Here is an 18,951-nt window from a genome sequence, read left to right as displayed (position 1 = left end):
CAATTGAGGAAAAGTTTAAGGCTGGTTCCGAAAGAAAGGTTTCAGAACACAGTGAATTACTGTTTTAGTGGCAAAGGGGGGACCTACTCAATATTAGGCAGGCGGTCATAAGCTATTGGCTGATCAGTGTAAATACACTACAGAGTTGTTGTTATTGGAAAGTTGAGTGGCATCACACCAATTTACCATTGATTATTTTACTGCAACGACACACGCCGGTGTGTTTTATTACCCAAAAAGCTCAGGAAGAGTTTTATAATAGTAATTATTCTGTTAGTATAATAATACTATTTGTTTATAATAGTAATGATTAGTTAATGTTATCACAGGCAATATAGCACTAAATGCAGTGTTGTCCCTCCACTTCCAGGGCATTGTAAAAAGAGATGAGATCGTGTTTAGCGCAGCACGAAGGAGAGGGATCCCCATTCTCATGGTGACATCAGGCGGCTACCAGAAGAAGACGGCGCGTATCATCGCAGACTCAATCCTGAACCTGCACAGACAACATCTGATTAGTGGAGAGGTGCCGGAAGAGGCGGGACAGTCGATGGTGCCAGTCATGATGAGCAAGTCTGTGTCAGCAGGGGCAACTTTTAATGCCATCTAATTTTGGTTAGATTTGTTTTTTTTCTGGCCCGTTTGTTTTAGATTAGCAGCACTGTCCCTATTTTCATTAACTAACAGGAGCATGTAATCCTGATGAGGTGTAGGGAACATTTTATTGTTCAGAGGGGAAAATGTATATTTCTTTTTATTGTCCTAGCCTACTTTAACCTCTGGTACTTTAACAATGAATTAAACCTTTTGGATGAGTTTAAATTCTTTACATTTGTACTTTATGCAATGCTTATTTGCACAATTTTATTTTAAAGGATAACAAAAGCCAGAGTAATTACGGATTTCTTCTGTAACATTACCGGAAGTCATTTTGGAACAAATTTTGTTACTCTTATTACATTTCTGTACTGTTCTAAATGAGTATAGAGCCATAAATAATGCCAATTCCGCAGCTCCCAGGTCCAGCACAATCGAGCAGGAACATCCTTAGAGAGTTAAGCAGCAAATTTATTGGCTTCTTTGTGGTACTAACCAACTGAATGTGCTTTCTAGGAGGATTGCCTGCCCTCTCCCCCACTTCCATTGTTTCAGCAGACTTCATTTAAAGGTGATTTTCATGAACGAGTAACCCCCTCTCTATGCCCTGCAGCAAGCCTTTGCATCCTGCTGACTCAGCATCTACTTTAAGATATCCGAGAGTGAGAGAATGTAAATTAGAAATCACTCCTCCTTAGTGATCCGCAATCCATTGGAAAAAAAAAGTAATAATAATAATAATAATAATAATAGTGTGGGATGTGCAAGTCATCTTCTGACTAGATGTGATTTATGTTGTCAAAACACTCACATGTTAATGTTAATAACAAGATCTTCCTTCCAAGTCTAGCTGTGTCTGGTGGGTTTGGGTTTGGCTGCTGGGGTGAGATTGTCAGTTCTAATAAGTATGTTCCAAGACACTAAATGTGTCATCATTACTACTTTATAATGCACATTAATGCAATCTTTTTGGATTTTGATGTGTACCTTATTGACATGACTACGCTTTAAACTGACTCCTGCACTTACTGTATAATCTTCTTATGGGATTGTAATCTGATCTTTTTGAAAGTCTATGAAGGTGCGCGTGTGTGTGTGTGGGTGGGTTTGTGTGTGTGTAATTGTACCCTCTTACTGTACTGTATATCCACACTACATGTTGTGGTGCCTAACAAAAGTGCCACAATATTATATGCGTTCTTCATTTATTTTTTTTTAACTGGCATTTTGGTTTTTCTGTGTGAGAACAGGACAAATAAATCAACTCTAATCACATGATTATGGCTGTGCTTGTGTGAGCTGTACACATGATTTATGTAGCTCCTTCTCTATTAGAATGCGACTTCCAAAAGTGCCTTCTTCATTGTTAGAAACCCCTCTTCAGTTTTGGAGAGCGTGATTAATGATACAAGTACTATTTATCATCAGTTCTGCACACAAAGATTTTGTCTCCTTGGTGTTAATTCTTGATGTGATTTGGGTGCACATTTATTCACTTTATTTTTTCCCAGGTGTTCCACATTGCACAATGCTTGAGACCACTGAACTGTTCTGAAGTAGCTTTTTTTTTGGATGTGCAAACAGCAAGCAGACGTTTAGATGATGTCATAGGCTATCTTTAAAAAGGTATTGATTCAGCCCAGAAATATGTGTGAGGTCATTTATACAACACAAACGTGTGATATAAAATTACACACTTGCTCAAACGTCCGTTTGAACATGTTCCCTGCTGGCTCACTTTAAAAGACGTCATTAATGGTATGCAGTTACAGTGGGGAAAGATTTTATATATTTTCTGACCCTGAATTCACATGCACACACTTCAGCCTCATCCTGTTGCGTTTTAACCAGATGGAGGAATTCTTAATGTTTATTTCCATATTAGGAATTCCTCTACCTAGTTAAAACACAACTGGATGAGACTGTAGTGTGTGCATGTGAATTCAAGGTCAGATGGGGAGAAATATATACACATATGAAATATATTGCCTTGTGGCCTTGTGTAATCTTAATATGACTTATATAAAACAATGGGTAATTTTTTTTTACTATTTTAATGTTCTAGATCCTCATTAAAATAGTAAAAAGGAAAAAAGTCATTATAATTTACACATTGACTTAAGTAATATTCGGATTACACAAGGCCATTTGGATATAAACAGAAAAGCACACACATGATCTAAACTAGAAAGATTTCACAACAATAAAAATATTGCACCACATAATATAATTAAACTAAATATAGGATTTGCAATAAAATAATACATTAGCTGGGAATTACAGCTTAAAATTACAAAATAAAATATAATGTATAAATTACGCAGGAATAGAAGGCACAAAATGAAAGTGTAAACCGTGAGGTATACTGTATTTATCTTCTATACTGCCTCTCCCGTGTAGAGGTTTATGGGGACGTGGAGCCTATCCCAGGACACTTACCGTAGGAAACAAGGTGAAATACACACTGGACAGGGTGCCAATCCATTGCAGGAAAGGACACACACACACACACACACACAAAATGGGCAATTTGGGAACTGCAGTTAATCTAGTCTGCACGTCAAACCGAAGTACCTGCAGGAAAATCGAGCCTGGTCGGGAATTGAACCCGGACCCTGGAGGGGCAAGGCGAAACCGTTCCGCCAGTATTGACAAATACGTTATAATTAAAAATAATGTATTATAAAAATTCTGATCTTTCAAGTCCTTATTAAACACACTCATTCAACATTCAAAATGTAAGTAAACCCTTTAAATAAACAACTGGTTTAAATAAATCTGGTGCTAATTGAGATTGAACTATACCTACTTAGGTAAAATTGTACCCAAAAATCATTGGTTTAAGTGTTAAAATATCTACCTATGTTCAGGAACTGGAACCTGTAGTATAGTAATTTTTAATTCTCAGATTGTAATTCTGGTAACCAATGCTGTCTGCTATTTTACACCTTAAGCATAGATGGGGACCTGCCAGTATCCTGCGGACCCTGGAAATAGGCTAGCACTTTGGACTTTGGGGTGTGTACATTCATATACTCCCTGAGATGACACGAGGAAGAAACCCGAGGTATAATCTGCCTTCTTCTGAGTGTTAACAGATAGCAGGATTTTATTCCTCATAATGGTGTGTAATTTCACTGTCAAGGAAACACATGCCTAAGAGAGTGCTGCTTGTTCTCAGACATCATTGCACTTCTACAGCTGTACACTATCAAGTCAAACTGTACTTGAATGTGTGGAAAGGATATTCACTGCAAGCATCGGGGTCTTTTTTTCTATTTTATTACAGTTTTTAGCTGTAAATTTATAGTATCCGAGTGAAGTTATTCACAGATGAAAGGATTAGACTTGGACTATTTTCAGTAATGCGATCATTATGTTATCCAAGTGAGACAATTCACAGCAATCTTTAAGGTATCCATGTGGAGCCTCAGTCTTGAGTGATTCTAAATTGGAGGAATCTCCAAGCTGAAGTAGAGTATCAGGAAAGGACAGGCAGGCCCAGAAGGCTAAAGGAATCTACTGCTGTGGATCACTTGCTGAATGTTCTGTAGAATGTGCAGAATCAGCAAAGGAGGTGCACGGCCAGTTGTAAGCTCTTGCATCTTTTTCCAGAGGGCTGTTTGGCTCCACTAGGTACATAGAACCTCAGCTGAGAAATATCAAATCTGTGTTAGCAGTGAGTTCCACAGGTGCCTGTCCAAATTTTCCCTGATCTGTTACACCACTTCTGGGTACAAGTGTCATCTCCTTATATAGGCTTTGGTGTCTGCTCCACCATTGTACTGACCAAGCACGGTAGTTGCTCTCAGTTAGCATGAGCCAATTAGCAACATTAGTATGGATTGGAGAGTACTGTGATGTTTTTTTTTTTTTTTTTTTGGGGGGGGGGGGGTCAGGGGTGCTAATGCTTCCAATACTGTATCTACTTTGGGAGTACTTGCCTCATGTACATTCAGTCTTGAAAGTAGAGTGCACATTAATGTACTGGACCTCAGTAATCATATGGTACAGTAACCACCAAACACAGTACTTTTTATGTAATTTAAAAAATGTCTTTATACATATAAAAAGAAAATGTGTGTTCCAAAGAACCTACTTCTTAAGTTTATACAACATCAAAGTGACATCTTGCTTTCCTAAAGATTTCGAAATTCTGTTGTTTAAATTAAATCATTCCATGCAAAAAAATAATGTTTCGCCCCAAAATATCTGTAGTGCTAGTAACCATGTTAAATTCATGTTGCAATATCTTAACAATTTAGCATTTTAAACTAAAACACTTTTCATGTTTATGTCTTTTCATGTGAAATCTAAATTGAAATAGTTTTATATCACTGACAGTTCAATCAATAAAGGTTTGAATAAAAAAGTTTACGGACACTACTGTACACCTACTGTAGATGAGACACTTTTTAATACCAGGGTTTGGCCTTAAGCATTGCAGGTTCTTTAACCTTAGTAATTGTGAATACAAAAACAAGTTCCATGTAATTTGCATAATGAAAAGAATTAGGATTATGTTTAACATTGCCTGTTGAATAACGTATAAGATCATATACAGCATACTGTGATACTGTGTATGTGTGTGTGTGTGTGTGTGTGTGTGTGTGTATAGGCTATATATACACAGTATATTTACACAAATTATTTAACACACTTCCTTAAAGCCGGGTTTGCTTAAAGGTTTAATTTAATGTCATTACACTTCACTATTAAATACTGAAACGTTAAGTAATTGTAAAACAAATTGCATAGAGACAAACCCTATTAGGATTATGACTGAAATGACTTAAACCTCTTTATATACAGTAAGAATCTATTTCCATGAAATTACGGGCGGTGGGGATGTTTGATCTGTGACTATTCAAATCCTTTTTTTCAAGTGCTTGTGAACATGTTATTTCCTAGGATTCACTACTTCAATCATACTATTAAGAGTTTTATAATTGAATGAACTATAGGCGACTCTTTCAGTAGTTTAAATAAAAAACGTGTGTGGCGCAAAATAAACCAACGCAATGGCAGGAAACTCATCACTTAGCACACTTCTGTTTGCAGTGTATAGTTCTTACTGTATCATTTATGTCTTTCTGTCAAAGGTATCCTCAAAAGCTATTCTTTTTAGTACATCTACAGTATTTGGCAGTACCAGCTGATTTTATTTTGTCAGTAGGTCCCATTTTCTGTTCAACTTCACAGTGTGCTGCGGGCTACAGATTTATATTCATCCATCACAAAATTAAAGCATTTAGCGGTTCCCATTTTCCACATAGTCTGAGCTGACCTAATTAAAAAAGCTGCCCTTTCGTTATATGCCTGCAAACTGCCTCTGAGATCATCTGTTGGTATGGTGGGGACCACCTTGAAAAGTGCATAGTGCTGTAATGGCAATGTAATATAGATGGAAATGAGATTAGACTCCCTTATTATTTCTCTCATTTCCAGTTCAGACTAAGCCAGTAGGTATCCTGTTCCTTCTTATGACTGTTTCAGGAAGGCAGCAGGTGCATTATTTATTGTTTAGATTTAGTTTCTTGTTACAGGTAAACACTATCTTGAAGTAATATATTTTTTTGAATCTGAATACATTTCTGATTGTGCTCATCCATTTTGAAATGGGCCCTTTCATTAAAGTGCTATTGCTCATCTTCAAAGGCATTTCTCAAGCCTTTTTTTCTATGCACAGCCTCATACCACTGCAAAGACGTTAGAAGTCTCACCAGCTAAAATCTAAATACCACACTCATTACTAATGCAGGGTCTGATGGAATGTAGATACTGTTATCATCATAACAGTCATTGAGCGATTGAGTAATATCCTGGTACTATTTATCAGTGCTTCAACTGTTTCATTTCTTTTAACACTTCTGAGCAGATTTTCTACCATCCTTAAAATTCTGACATTTCACTCAAAAGCTCTGACCTTGTTTAAGCAATGTAGACAGCTGAGGAATAGGCTTGAACAGCTTGGCTTTAGCCAGATGCATTATTTCTTTGAAAACAGCAAGTCACCCACAATGAGGGCCACCTTTGCTGCATGGGAGTCCAACCACAGGAGCTGTTATTAAAATCCTGTCAAAGTAAATTTACTGCAAGCAAGACAACAGCTCGGATAGTGACACATCACTGGCTCGGGCAGCATTCCTTTCAAATTATGTAATACCACAGAAGAACCAGAATACAACTGGTTTCACTGTCCCCACAGTATGTGCAGGACTACTCTAAACACGGCTCAGACCTTCCATGCACCCAGAAGATGCAAGGACACCCTGAATAGGCATATCTTTTATGAAATTAATACAGGGTAAGGTGGTCTTCCGCTAACAGCATATCACAAAGTGATTTATTTCTATCACAGCCATTGTCCAACATTAATATTTATGTATTTAGCCAGTTAGTTGATTTTTATTTATTTGTATATTCGTTTAACAATGACACCTTATTTTTTGTATCCATGTACAATAGTTACAAAATGGCAGGAAAAAGTATGTGAACCCTTTGCAATTTTATGGTTTTCTGCATTAATTTGTCATTAAATGCATAGTAGGCAGGGTAAACCCTCAACAGGGTGCCCCCCGATTACAGGGCACACACATACTGTAAACACACTCATTCACACACTAGAGGCAATTTGGGAATGGGAATTAGTCTAATCCGCATGTTTTCGGACTGTGGAAGGAAACCAGAAAAGCACAGGGAGAACATGCACATACAGGCGGGAATCGAACCTGGCCAGGAATTTAACCCGGACCCTAGAGGTGCAAGGAGACAGTGCTAACCAGTAAGCCGCCAGTAACTTAACACCGTGCCGCCAGTATTGGCAGTATATATAATGTGTGTAAATTAATAACAAAAAAAATCTTATCTTTCATGTCTTTACTGAGCACACTCATTCAAAGTTCAAAATGGTAGTGGAAAAAGTAAGTGAACCTAGCTGCTTCCTGTAGCTGTGGATCAGACCTGCACATTGTTCAGAAGAAATCTTTCTGCTTTAGCTCTGTTATATTCTTTATGTCTCATGTGTACATCATTCCATAACATCTCTATTGGGTTGAGGTCGTGTTTATCTGAAGTCATTCTTTTGTGGAATTGTTCTGATGTTTTGAGTCATTGTCCTGGTGCGTCACCCAGCTTCTACAGAGTTTTAGCTGACATGCAGACATTCTTACATTATCATGAAGAATTTTTTGAAGCACTTGGAAATTCATCCTCCCCTCAATGACTGCACACTGGCCAGATCCTGAAGCAGCAAAGCAGGGCCAAATCATGATGTTTCCTTCACCATACATTACGGTTGGGATGATGTTTTCATGATAATAAGCAGTGCCCTTTTTATGTCAGATGAAGTGCTGCATGTTCTTTCTGAATAGTTCATTTTTTATTTTTATTAATGCACAAAACATTTTGCCAAAACCGCTGTGGAGTATCTATGTTCTTTCACAAACTTCAGGCATCCAGCAATGTTTTTTTTAGTAAGCAGCTGCTTCCTTTGTGGTGTCCTGCCACGGATACCCTGCTTGTTCAATGTTTTATTTACTATAGACTCATGAACATAGATGTTAGCTAGTTCCAATGATGTCTTTAAAACTTTGGCTGCTACTTGGGGTTTTTTTTTTAACTTGCTGCTGAGTCTTTGTTTTGACCAGTTGCTCACTTTTTGGTAGAGTAGCAACAGTCCCAAAGTGTCTCCATTTGCCTAACTGTAGACTGGTGCATTCTAGTCTTTGAATTTAGGAATTTAGTCACATCTAAAGTCTTTAAAATCACTTTGTAACTCTTTCCAGCTCTACTGTATGTAAATCAATCAATTCTTGATCAAAGATCATTTGAAAGCTCTTTGTGGGGAGACATGGCTTACATAAGAATATTCTTTCTATGTGGAGCAAACTCAGAAAGTTTGATTGGTTTTTATTGGTCATAGTAGCTGTAGTCCACACCTCAAAACTCATTTTCTTAACAATTAGCTTTTTTGAGATCATTAACCTAAGAATTTACATACTTTTCCCACTAGAACTATAAAGTATTTATGGTGGTTCTCAACAAAGACATGAAAGATCAGATTTTTTTGTGTTATTATTTTAGCCACATTAAATTTGCCAATAGTCATGACTTGATGAACATTTTATGATAAATTAATGCAGAAAACCATGAAATTCCAAAAGGTTCCCATACTATTTCTTGCCACTGTATATTTGTATATTAGTATATTAGTATACAGGCGCAGACTCCATTTTACTAAACATCATACAACAGCCAACAAAAATGAGCACAATTAATACAGTACGCGTAACTAGATACATCTCCTGGAAAAACTGTGAATTAGGGGTCTAATGGTTTTCCTAAGCAAACTGCTGAAAATGTCTTGTTTCTACAGGAAGCTTGTTTTTGCTTGTGATATCAGGGACTTGCGTGTGTGTATATTTAAAATTTGTGTGCAAGAAAGGAAATTTCTCCAAATAGTCCAAAAGCATTTTTTTTAGTGTGTCCACTTTACAAATTGAGTCATTTTTTCACCTTTAATTTCAGGGCTATTTTGAAGATGTAAATTATTTTTGATCAACATGATTTTTACCAAGTAGTAGAGTTGTTCAACCACTTGGAATGGCCTGTCTTCTTTTTCTGATATAACCAACAATAAGCAAGCTAGGCGTCAGGAAAGCAAGCAATGTACTGTAGTTTGGCATGGGTACCAAACAGTCCTCATAAAACAAATGTTTTTTTCGGCATTAGTTGCATTCCATTGCACTTGGAAGACCTGGCCGAATGTTATACAGTATGTATAAGTCCCACATCTTCTGCCAATGGTGCCCCTAATACCTATGATAAGGACTGAAAGTTGGAACAAAAGTCATTTTAAGCAAGACTTGGGTAAAACAATCAGGAGCAAACTCAAAACCTGTGCAAATAATCAGCATGGTTGATGGATGCTGATATCCACTGTCTCCATGGCAGTGCCAAGACAGCCCCCCCATCCCCCCCCTCGAAGTTTTGTCTCACACAACTTACTTTGCAAACCAAAGTCAGGCACGGTCCTGGACAGTCTTCAGACAAGAGCGCTCTTCCTTGCACGGTAAGCAAAAGAAGCAACGTCCTTCATGAGGCATATGAAAGAGGCAAAGTTTTCCGTGCCACCAGAGTGTCTTCTCTGCAGGGCCAGGTGGCAGAGTGGATGTTTTTAGTGAGGCAGTGTGGAAGAGGAACATTACTAGCTGGGCAGTGTTTTCATTGGGACATAATGGAAGAACAAGGCAGAGTGACATTGTCACGAGGGCAGGGTGATGGAGCAAAGACTTATCAGAGTTTTCATCAGAGTCAGAGACCAAGGCACAGGACCCTCTGGCTCGGAGCTCATACAGTAACTTCTTTGTGGTCTTACGTTCTGTCAGAAATAAGATGCGGCAAGGGTGCAGAAATCAGATTAAACTACAATTATTAAAAAAAACACTTTATGTTTTCCCACAACATGAATATTGTGGATCTTGAAACAGTGTATTGCTTGAGGAATTCAGTTTTCTCTCTTTTGAAGACATTTAGATTGTTCCCGATGATGTGTTTCTGGCAAAGAGCTCTTTTCATGAAAACAATACACCTCATATAACAAGCAAAGAAATTAACACCCACTGTTAAACAATATGTGTTTTATGAACTTATCAGTGATATTATCCTTGTACAGTATGTGTAAGCTGAGGGAATATGGGTATTGTCTGTCTTGCACCTAGATTTATATTAAAACTACTGGAGTGTTTGCCTTTATTCCATTTCAGCCAAATTTTACATTATTGATGGGACTGGCTCAGTGTGAAAGGAAATGAAGGATAGAGAAACGGCTTTAAGCCTTGGTTTTACATCCAGTTACAGTAAGAGCTGCACCTTTAGGCACAAAAGAATGGTCACATGCTTGCGTTGCTGCTTCATCATCACTGATTATCATCACTCGTCATCATATTTATCATTTATAATTTATTTTATTTTTAATAAAAAAAAAAAAGGTCAAGCTCTTAGTAAATTGTGGTTGTAAATGATGCTGTATATTAAATACATTTATTGTTTGACTTGTATTTAAAAAATATTATATTCTATAGCCAGTTATCCTAGATGGTTATGTTATTCATTGGACCTGCAATATGTGCAGTGGACCAGCAGGGGGCTGCAGATGGATCATGTGGGACTGGACTGGTCTAAACACTATAGATATGTGTACAGTTCATCTGGCTAGATCATCACAAAGTAGCTTTGTGCAGATAAAAGAAAAATGTTTTATCTTAAAAATGTTTTATCTTAAAAATGTTTTAATTGTGCAGATAAAAAAAAAATGTTTCTCTGTTAGAAAGCTGACTTGTATAATTTCACATAATTGGTGCAATAATGTTGATAAATTATTTGTCCTTGGAACTGATCCAAAGTAATAAGATAATAATAATAAATATAAAAATAATAATAATAAGGATTAAATTACAACTACACTAAATGCATTATTGGCAATAAATAACATGCAAAGTGTACGCTTTAGCATGTTTAAATTCGAAAGGTGAGTTACTACACCATCATGCATTTTTGTTTTATATCATTGCTGTTAGTCGCAGTTCTGCATTGAAGCAAAAACATAACAACAATACAAGCATATTTAAAAAGACAGTGTTATATGTGTGTGTGTGGGGGGGGGGGGGATTGCGGAAAATGCGACACAGATTAATAAAAGTGTTGCATACACAGAAAACACAGCAGCAAGAAAGTATACAGCTACAAAGGCCACAGAAGGGATGCCTGCACTTTCATCATCGCAAGCCTATCATATCCGGGCAGCTGGCCAGATCTCTGGACCAAACCCAAATAATAATCTGTCCTACATCTGACCAGCCAAGACAAACACAGACAAAAGACCCCATTCTTCGGACCAAAACCCTTAGGTTATTTTTTATCAAGCACCTTGCACTTTTTAAAATAATTATCTTCATTTGAACTGGAACTTTCCACTACTTACAGAGTGATGTACATAAGCTAATCAGTAATATTATTATTTCAGGTAGAAGCCCACATACACTACATGTCTGCCTGTCTTTCTATACGAGAAAACTCTCTTATTAATACGAAGAAATAAAATTTGGTAACATTTTTTGTTTACATTAAGTTAAACCTTGTTGGGAGCCAAAAACTCTCCCTGTTTAAAATAGATTATTACATCCAACATATAACTGTTCATAACATCACTTTCACTCAACATTTTGATTTGAGCAGCTAACACTCTCAGTTCGGGTATTTTACACTCTCTCACCTCGGACTGCTGTGGATATGTTGGATCTAATGACGCGTTTTATCTCCTGCAGGAGGAATACTCATTCTTATTCTTATACATCGATTTATCCATTCATCTTTAAAGATTCAGTTTTCAAAAATAATTTTTTTTTTTTGATTGAGCCATTCTGTATCGTGCATTTGCGTTTGGTGAAGATTGTGGCACTTATGCCACTTAGGGGCATTATGGTCGTTTCTGTGTCTTCCGCATATTTACAGTAATGCTGCTGCGTTGATTGGCTCTGTTGAGTGGTGCGTACAGTACAGCCATGCCCACTTTGAGGACAAAAGCGCTGCATTCGTCCCAAAAAGCGACAGCTGCCGTAATCTGTCACAAAACTGCTCACAACGTCCCTTCTATGCAACAATTTGATTTAACTTCAAGGAAATAGTGAAGGACTGGCAAGTTCATCTGGATAGACATACAGATATACAGACATACAGACATTCTGAGACTGGTTATCATTAAGATATCATTGAAAGAGCAAGTTCTGACCAATGTACAGACAAAACCTTTCTTTTATTTGTCGAGATACTCCACCCAACCACAACAGGTTACTTTAGTTTTAGTTTGATTGACAGCAAAAAGATATTCATGTCATCCCTCCCACTCAGAGACCAGCCAGCTTTGCTCTCTTGACTCCCAGGAACAGATTGCTTTGGTATAATCAGGATTGAAACTTGCAATCTTTTATTTGCTGTCTATTGCTACTTTTGAAGAGAGTGATGTTTTCTGCCACTTGTCAGCTTAGTTTCCTCAGGCATTTCATACACTCTGGGTTTGAATGAAAAAAAAAAAGAAAGACAATAAATTCTCCTTCCTGATGCTGAAGGTTACCTAATAGAAGGAATGCAGGAGTACAGTAGGAGTTGTGGGGCTGTCTGAATGTACAGTATTAAGGAATGGTGGAAAGCACCAGGATTCTTGAGCACTGTGCAAAGGCCAATTAACTGATCCATTAAAGCAAATCCCTCAGGGAATGGCTAGCTCCAGATGCCCACATCAACACAAGAGACTTGTTAGAAGATGTGCCATGTTTCAAAATGGGCTGCAATAGTTTATTTATCACACTCCAGTCCAAATTCAGCTTTCCAGAAACCACTGTGTGAGAGTTGAAGAGCCTCGCCCAGCCAGAGGAAGTTAAGCTTGCTGTGTGAACCACGGCAGTACATGTATTTCACTAACTGTGAAAGAGTTTCCAAAGAGAGAAAGAATAATTGTGTTGTTTCATTTGGGCAAGAAGTTTAAGCTTGACAAGGGAACATTGTTGTCTTTTTCAATGGTAGCTTAATTGCACGATTTAAAGAAAGCGAAGTAGGACTGGAAATACTTTCTAAACTTTAAACCACTATGGGGTTGACAAATGTACTAAAAAACACAATGGCATCTCTTATGAGAAAGCAGCACTCCAGGACCTGTTTAATTCATTGGCCCACCTAGGGTTCTTGCCACTAAACTTCTTATTGTCTGGAGCTCTGCTACTATTATACACATACAGGAAAGTTCTGTTTCACTTTGCTGCTTCTACATACTGATGTCCTTAGGTCCTTATTCAGAGAATGTTTAGCTAAAACTTACTAACAACAAATGTGTCCAAATTGCTGTGTCTTTGACTACAACTGGGGCACAAACTTCTGAATATTAACTGGAGCTCAGGCACCAATCCTGTATGAAGTTCTATTTTTGATAGATATTCCCGGCCAAAACCTAAATCTCCAACTAGATGAACTAAGGTTGTGTGAAATGTTATAAATCAACCAGTGAGGGCATGCATGTGAGAGATAGAAGAGTTTAAGATTAAGATTAAGTAATTACAAAAATCTATCTAGATGCCAACCATCTGTGACCGATCGTCTCTCTCTCTCTCTCTCTCTCTCTTTCTCTCCCTCACACACACACACACACACACACACGCTTTTTGCGAGACCCCAGATTCTACAATTTGTGCAAGATGTCAGACAAGTTTTTCATTAGACATTAGTGCTTATCAATGAGGTCACTTATTTTTTAAAAATACTTTTATTCACTTTCTTCAGATGTGCATGATTTACACTAGTCTTGAAAGAAAACATGAAAAATCTGATAAATTTAGCTTTTAAATGCAGATGCAACTGCACCCATGCTTAAAATCATAAGCAAAAGCTTGAAGATATTACTTATACTTTATACCGATTTATTCTGTATTCAGGGTCACAGGTACTGTACCAGGAGGCTTAGGGCATGAGGCAGGGTACACCCTGGACAGGGTGCCAATCCATCACAGGGCACACACACATACTTACATTTACAAAGTACAGGCAATCTGGGAATACCACTTAGCCTAACCTGCAGGTCTTTGGACTATGGGAGGAAACCAGAGTAAAAGGTGCATCAGAGTAAGAAAGGAAGCATATGTAGCAATGCTCTCATGCCCACTGTACAACCCCTGGAGACAGTGGTATGATCTGGGGTTGCTTAATTTGGACAGGTCTGGTTTCAACAATGTCATGGGGCAATAAAATGAATTCAGCTGATGATCTTAATGTAGTGAATGACCAAGTTATCTAATGACTTTTTTTTTTTCCTTGATGACTTATTCTGAGACTTAAATTATGAAAGTGTGTTTCTGGAAACTGCCCAAGGAGTCATTTTCACACCAGGCCGGAAGCAAGATTCCAGTTTTCCAACCCTAACCAATAAACCACCATGGCACTCTAACAGTAATAACCTTACACCAGTAACACTGCAATTTCTTTATTCAGTAAACTTTGCAACTTGAGCGTTTTTTTTTTTGTTCAGTTATATATAGTATGTACAGTCAGTCTTAGCCTTTAACATGTACATAGCCTACAACAAATGATTAAAACATATACTGTAACAATAAAAATAGCAATTAACATTTATGATCATAATTATGAACTCATAGGAACCTCACACTCAAATAGAGGCAATGTGTCTTAGGCTTTGCATTCTTATTAAAGCACTAAAGTCTTTATAAGGTGGTCTACAAGATACAGATTATCCTTATAGTGTGGAATACTGTATATTTACTTACATTATTATCATATTACTGTTTACTTTAAAATGCCAAATAGCTTTGATCCATTACAAATCATTTCGCAACGCTCACAACATCTGGTCCTGATACACAAAAATCTCCTGCTACGCAGTGTAACAATATTCTGTCCAACAGCTGGAACTTGGAAATTAATTCCCCAAAAAAAAGAAAAACAGATTTATGACCTTTCTTTTCAGACAGAGATTTATAAAACTTCTGTGCTATACATAATGCAGTGGTGTGTACAAGATAGTGTTTGAGGTGTTTAGCAGTGTGATCACACCACGTGCAGTGAGATCACACCATTCTCGAGCTCCTTTTCATCAAAAGATGTTTTCGCCTAAACACGATGAGGCAACAGTAATGGAGCAGGGCATTAGTCTCCTACTGCTCTTTCTGACACACTTGCAAAGACTTCCCATAATAATAAGAAAGAAGTGGATTACCTCATCACAGATGTGGATACCCCTGTAATCTCCTAGCTAAAGAGCATCATGAAGCTATCAAGACACAGGAAATGCAGAAAAAACAACCAGTGTAAAATCACAAAATCATTCTCTTGCCTGGTTTTATTACCACACTTTCCTCTTTGAAAAGAGTAGCACGGAATTTGGTTTCCGGCCATTGTGAAGTATTCTGTCCATCCATCTAAGAACTTCTGTAGAGATCGTTAATAGTGAATACCATTGTTTTTATTCCCATTGACCATGAATGTAGTGGGACCTCTGGTCAGCATTCACAAACAGATTATTGTGAGGTACATATTAGACAATTTATTGTATATACATAAAACAATTTATATAACAATTTATTATGACCCACACTATAATTCCATTCTATTAAAATTCATATGGGAAATCCTTTATTATTATAATGGTTAAGGCATTGGACTACGGTTCGGAAGGTCACAGGTACAAATCCCACAACCAACAAGTTGTCCCTGTTGGGCTCTTGAGCAAGGCCCTTAACCCTCAATGTTGAGATAAAACTTCTTCTAAGGATTATAATTTCTTACCAGCATCTAAGGCTTTTAGGAGGTCTTAATATTCTCAAAAAGTCAGCACTTAAGTTGGAACCTGCGGCTATTAGGAAGCCTGAGCAAAAGCCTGAGGGGTTTAGTCTTAAACTTATACCAAAAAGTGGCTAATCATATTACATTGATCACATTGAGTGACATCATGCGTGATGCTTTTTTCCCCATCATCTGGGTTTTTTTGGCGATCTTAAGATAAAGTTCCCCCTTTTCTAAAATTACCTCATAAGTGGGCCTACTGTGCCATTATTATTATTATTATTATTATTATTATTATTGACAAATTAGATTAAAAATTAAATACACTACTTTAACAATTGTGCAAGAATTTGCATGAAAAAAAGGAGTATCTTAGTTATGCACGCTTCTGACACTTAGTAAACACACAAGGAAATAGTGGTTTGCGTGAGGAGCTGTATTAAGTCAAGCACCAGTGTCTGGCAGCACAAGTGAAATATCAGCCTCTGTGATTCAGAAGAACATTTATTCGGGTGTGGTCTGTTCATAGTTTAGTGTTGAGTGGTATTAGAAAAGGACAGAGAAGCATAAACCTATCAACTGTCAGCTTCAATAGGTGCAACCCCACCCAAAACACACTTCCCACTGAAAGTAAAATTAAAGGTTTACAATGGTTCTATGATCACAAGATATGAAAGAGCAGATGGTATACAGTATATCCAGATAAAAGCTAAGTAAGAAACTGTTACCATAATAACATAGAACCTAAGCAAGAAATCAAAACGGCCGTAAGCTGCTCCTGCACCCCATGGTCGGCGTGATGGCCAGGCTACTAGAGCAGTGCTTAAATGTCAAAAATAACCTTTTTTGTGGTATGGGTACAGGGTTATAGCACAAGTGATGATTATTTAACATTTTTTTACCCCTACTTACTTTTTACTTAATGTGGAAAACTTTCTCAGTACACAGGAACTATGATTCACCTCTGAAATGCTGACCTCCCAGGAACTCAATGTCCCAAACATGTGGAAATTGCTTTGAGTGAAGTCGGTATTGAGGGGTGTTGCAATAACTTCCAGCCAAGTTCCTGTAATGCGCAAGTGGTGTTTGTAAATGAAGTAGGAGACAAGTTATACGTCGATTTTTAAGGATCAGAGGGTCCACTTATTGAATATTCATGTAAATTACTCCAGTGGGCTCTAAGCCACTTTAACCGGGATCGTCATTTACAGATGTATGGACTTCTTTAAATATTTACATCATTTAAATATTTTACTGCAGGTTACTGCAAGTTTCATCACTGTACTGTGAATGGAGTATTCTGTTAATGCCAATCGGCTCTACACTTTCAGCATCGTGGTTTAATACTGTATATTTGTTATTTTCATTTTAAATTCTTCAGATAAAAAATATAAGTTCAGCAATGTTTTTGTCAGCAGGCAATAATGAGGTTTCTCCATGAGAATGAGTAGTATAAGAGGCATGGCATTGTGCATTATAATGCCTCGCACGATTTGATGCATTACAGGAGAAGCTGCTGACCATTCTGTTTGACTTTTGCTGACATTTTGAAATATGAACTCTGGAAAGTTCACTTAGTGTCAGTATGGCATCCGTTGGTTTAATCTTCAGCATGGATCATCCCTTGTCTCCTGCTAAGTTTTTTATAGTTATGTTTTACCCCATACATTGTAAGTTCTGGGAGGGAAATGTGACATTTAAAGGTTTTAAAGAATTTAAAACTATCATTATGAATGCATGTGACAATTACATTAGTGTCAAAACATGTTTGAATCCAACAGAAAAGCAATGAATGCTATTGTAATAAGCAGCTGTGAAGCTACTGACTGCAGGCAGCTGAAAGTTCCGTTTCCTAGCTAACAGTTTAATGAATTAGGGCAGATGGTTTACTGTATAAGAAGCAGACACATTTATTTATTTATTTACTTATTTATTTATTTATTCATTTATTACATGGTGCAAAACATATTTAACATCAGTTTGGGTTTCCAAAAGACAGGATTTGTGGCAGAAATGTGGCAATAATGGTTAGCCTATACATAAAAAAGTTGTAACTAAGAATGCTAGCATGTATGTCACTACAGTATGTTTTATGCTTTAAAAAGTCACACTACATGTCACCTGCTTTGGTCAACAACCTTTGATTAATATTATATTATATCTTATACTGTATTAGGTTAAGAGCTACTTTAAGTAAGAAGATCATGCAAAAAAAACCTTATAGACGTATTCTGGCTACGTGTTTGAAGTTGGGATTAAAAAAAAATCCAACTTCTTCACAGATTCAGTTTTTGGCTTACAAGATTAAGTTTTTGTAATATTTCCTATGCTACAGTATTTTGCTCCATGTATGTCTCCTTCAATAAAGTGTGAAAGAAAACCAATGCTTTTATCTTCATGCGATTTGAATACGATTTAAAATGGTCATGTGGTTTTTAATGCAATAATTACATGAGTCAGAGCAGAATTAAATGACCATCAGCTACAGTCTATAGATACACCCGTGGAGCATGAATATACAGTATAAATCTTATGAAATGCATATTCTGTTAGGTGTATAATTTTCTGGAACATCTTGTACTTGTTTCAGGCAACAGCATGACACATATTATATCAACTCATATGGCTTCACCTTGTGCATTGGTGTATTACATAGCAGAAAAACAGAACAAGATAAGAACGTATTCAATAACCAGTTTTATAAGCAATTAGAGGGTACCCGCGGATGCCTGCGTGCTACTATTACCTGCGAATGGAGTGTGGTTACATAGCTGCACTTCATCACTCCAATGTTTCAGCAGATATATTATTAAAATAAAACCTACTGTTACAAATTAAGGAACACTGGCCACTCGCTAGGCCAAACTAAATTTTTGTTTTATATTTATGGATTATTTTTTAGCCAATGACCAAAGCCCAGCCACTGGATGCAATCCAAATCCGAACTAACGACAAACTAACAACAACAGTTACTCATGGCTCCGCCCGATCTAAACAGCAGTTGTTGAT

The 18,951-nt window shown here is 37.2% G+C and overlaps 1 protein-coding gene across 4 annotated transcripts in view; it reads left to right on the top strand.

Moving 5' to 3' along the window:
- Window positions 1-1,827, top strand: part of hdac11 (histone deacetylase 11) — a 46,155-nt gene extending 44,328 nt beyond the window's left edge. For all 4 annotated transcript variants that reach the window (XM_053484505.1, XM_053484504.1, XM_053484503.1 and 1 more), the window contains one exon: window positions 371-1,827. In XM_053484505.1, the coding sequence (XP_053340480.1) occupies window positions 371-610 (240 nt within the window). In that variant the 3' untranslated portion in view covers window positions 611-1,827. The remainder of the gene's footprint in view (window positions 1-370) is intronic.
- Window positions 1,828-18,951: the final 17,124 nt, after the last annotated feature.

This window comes from Clarias gariepinus, chromosome 23 (assembly GCF_024256425.1).
Source record: "Clarias gariepinus isolate MV-2021 ecotype Netherlands chromosome 23, CGAR_prim_01v2, whole genome shotgun sequence".
Classification (NCBI taxonomy): domain Eukaryota; kingdom Metazoa; phylum Chordata; class Actinopteri; order Siluriformes; family Clariidae; genus Clarias; species Clarias gariepinus.
The sequence above is the reverse complement of the archived record's forward strand: the minus strand, read 5'-3'. Positions and strand labels throughout refer to the sequence as shown.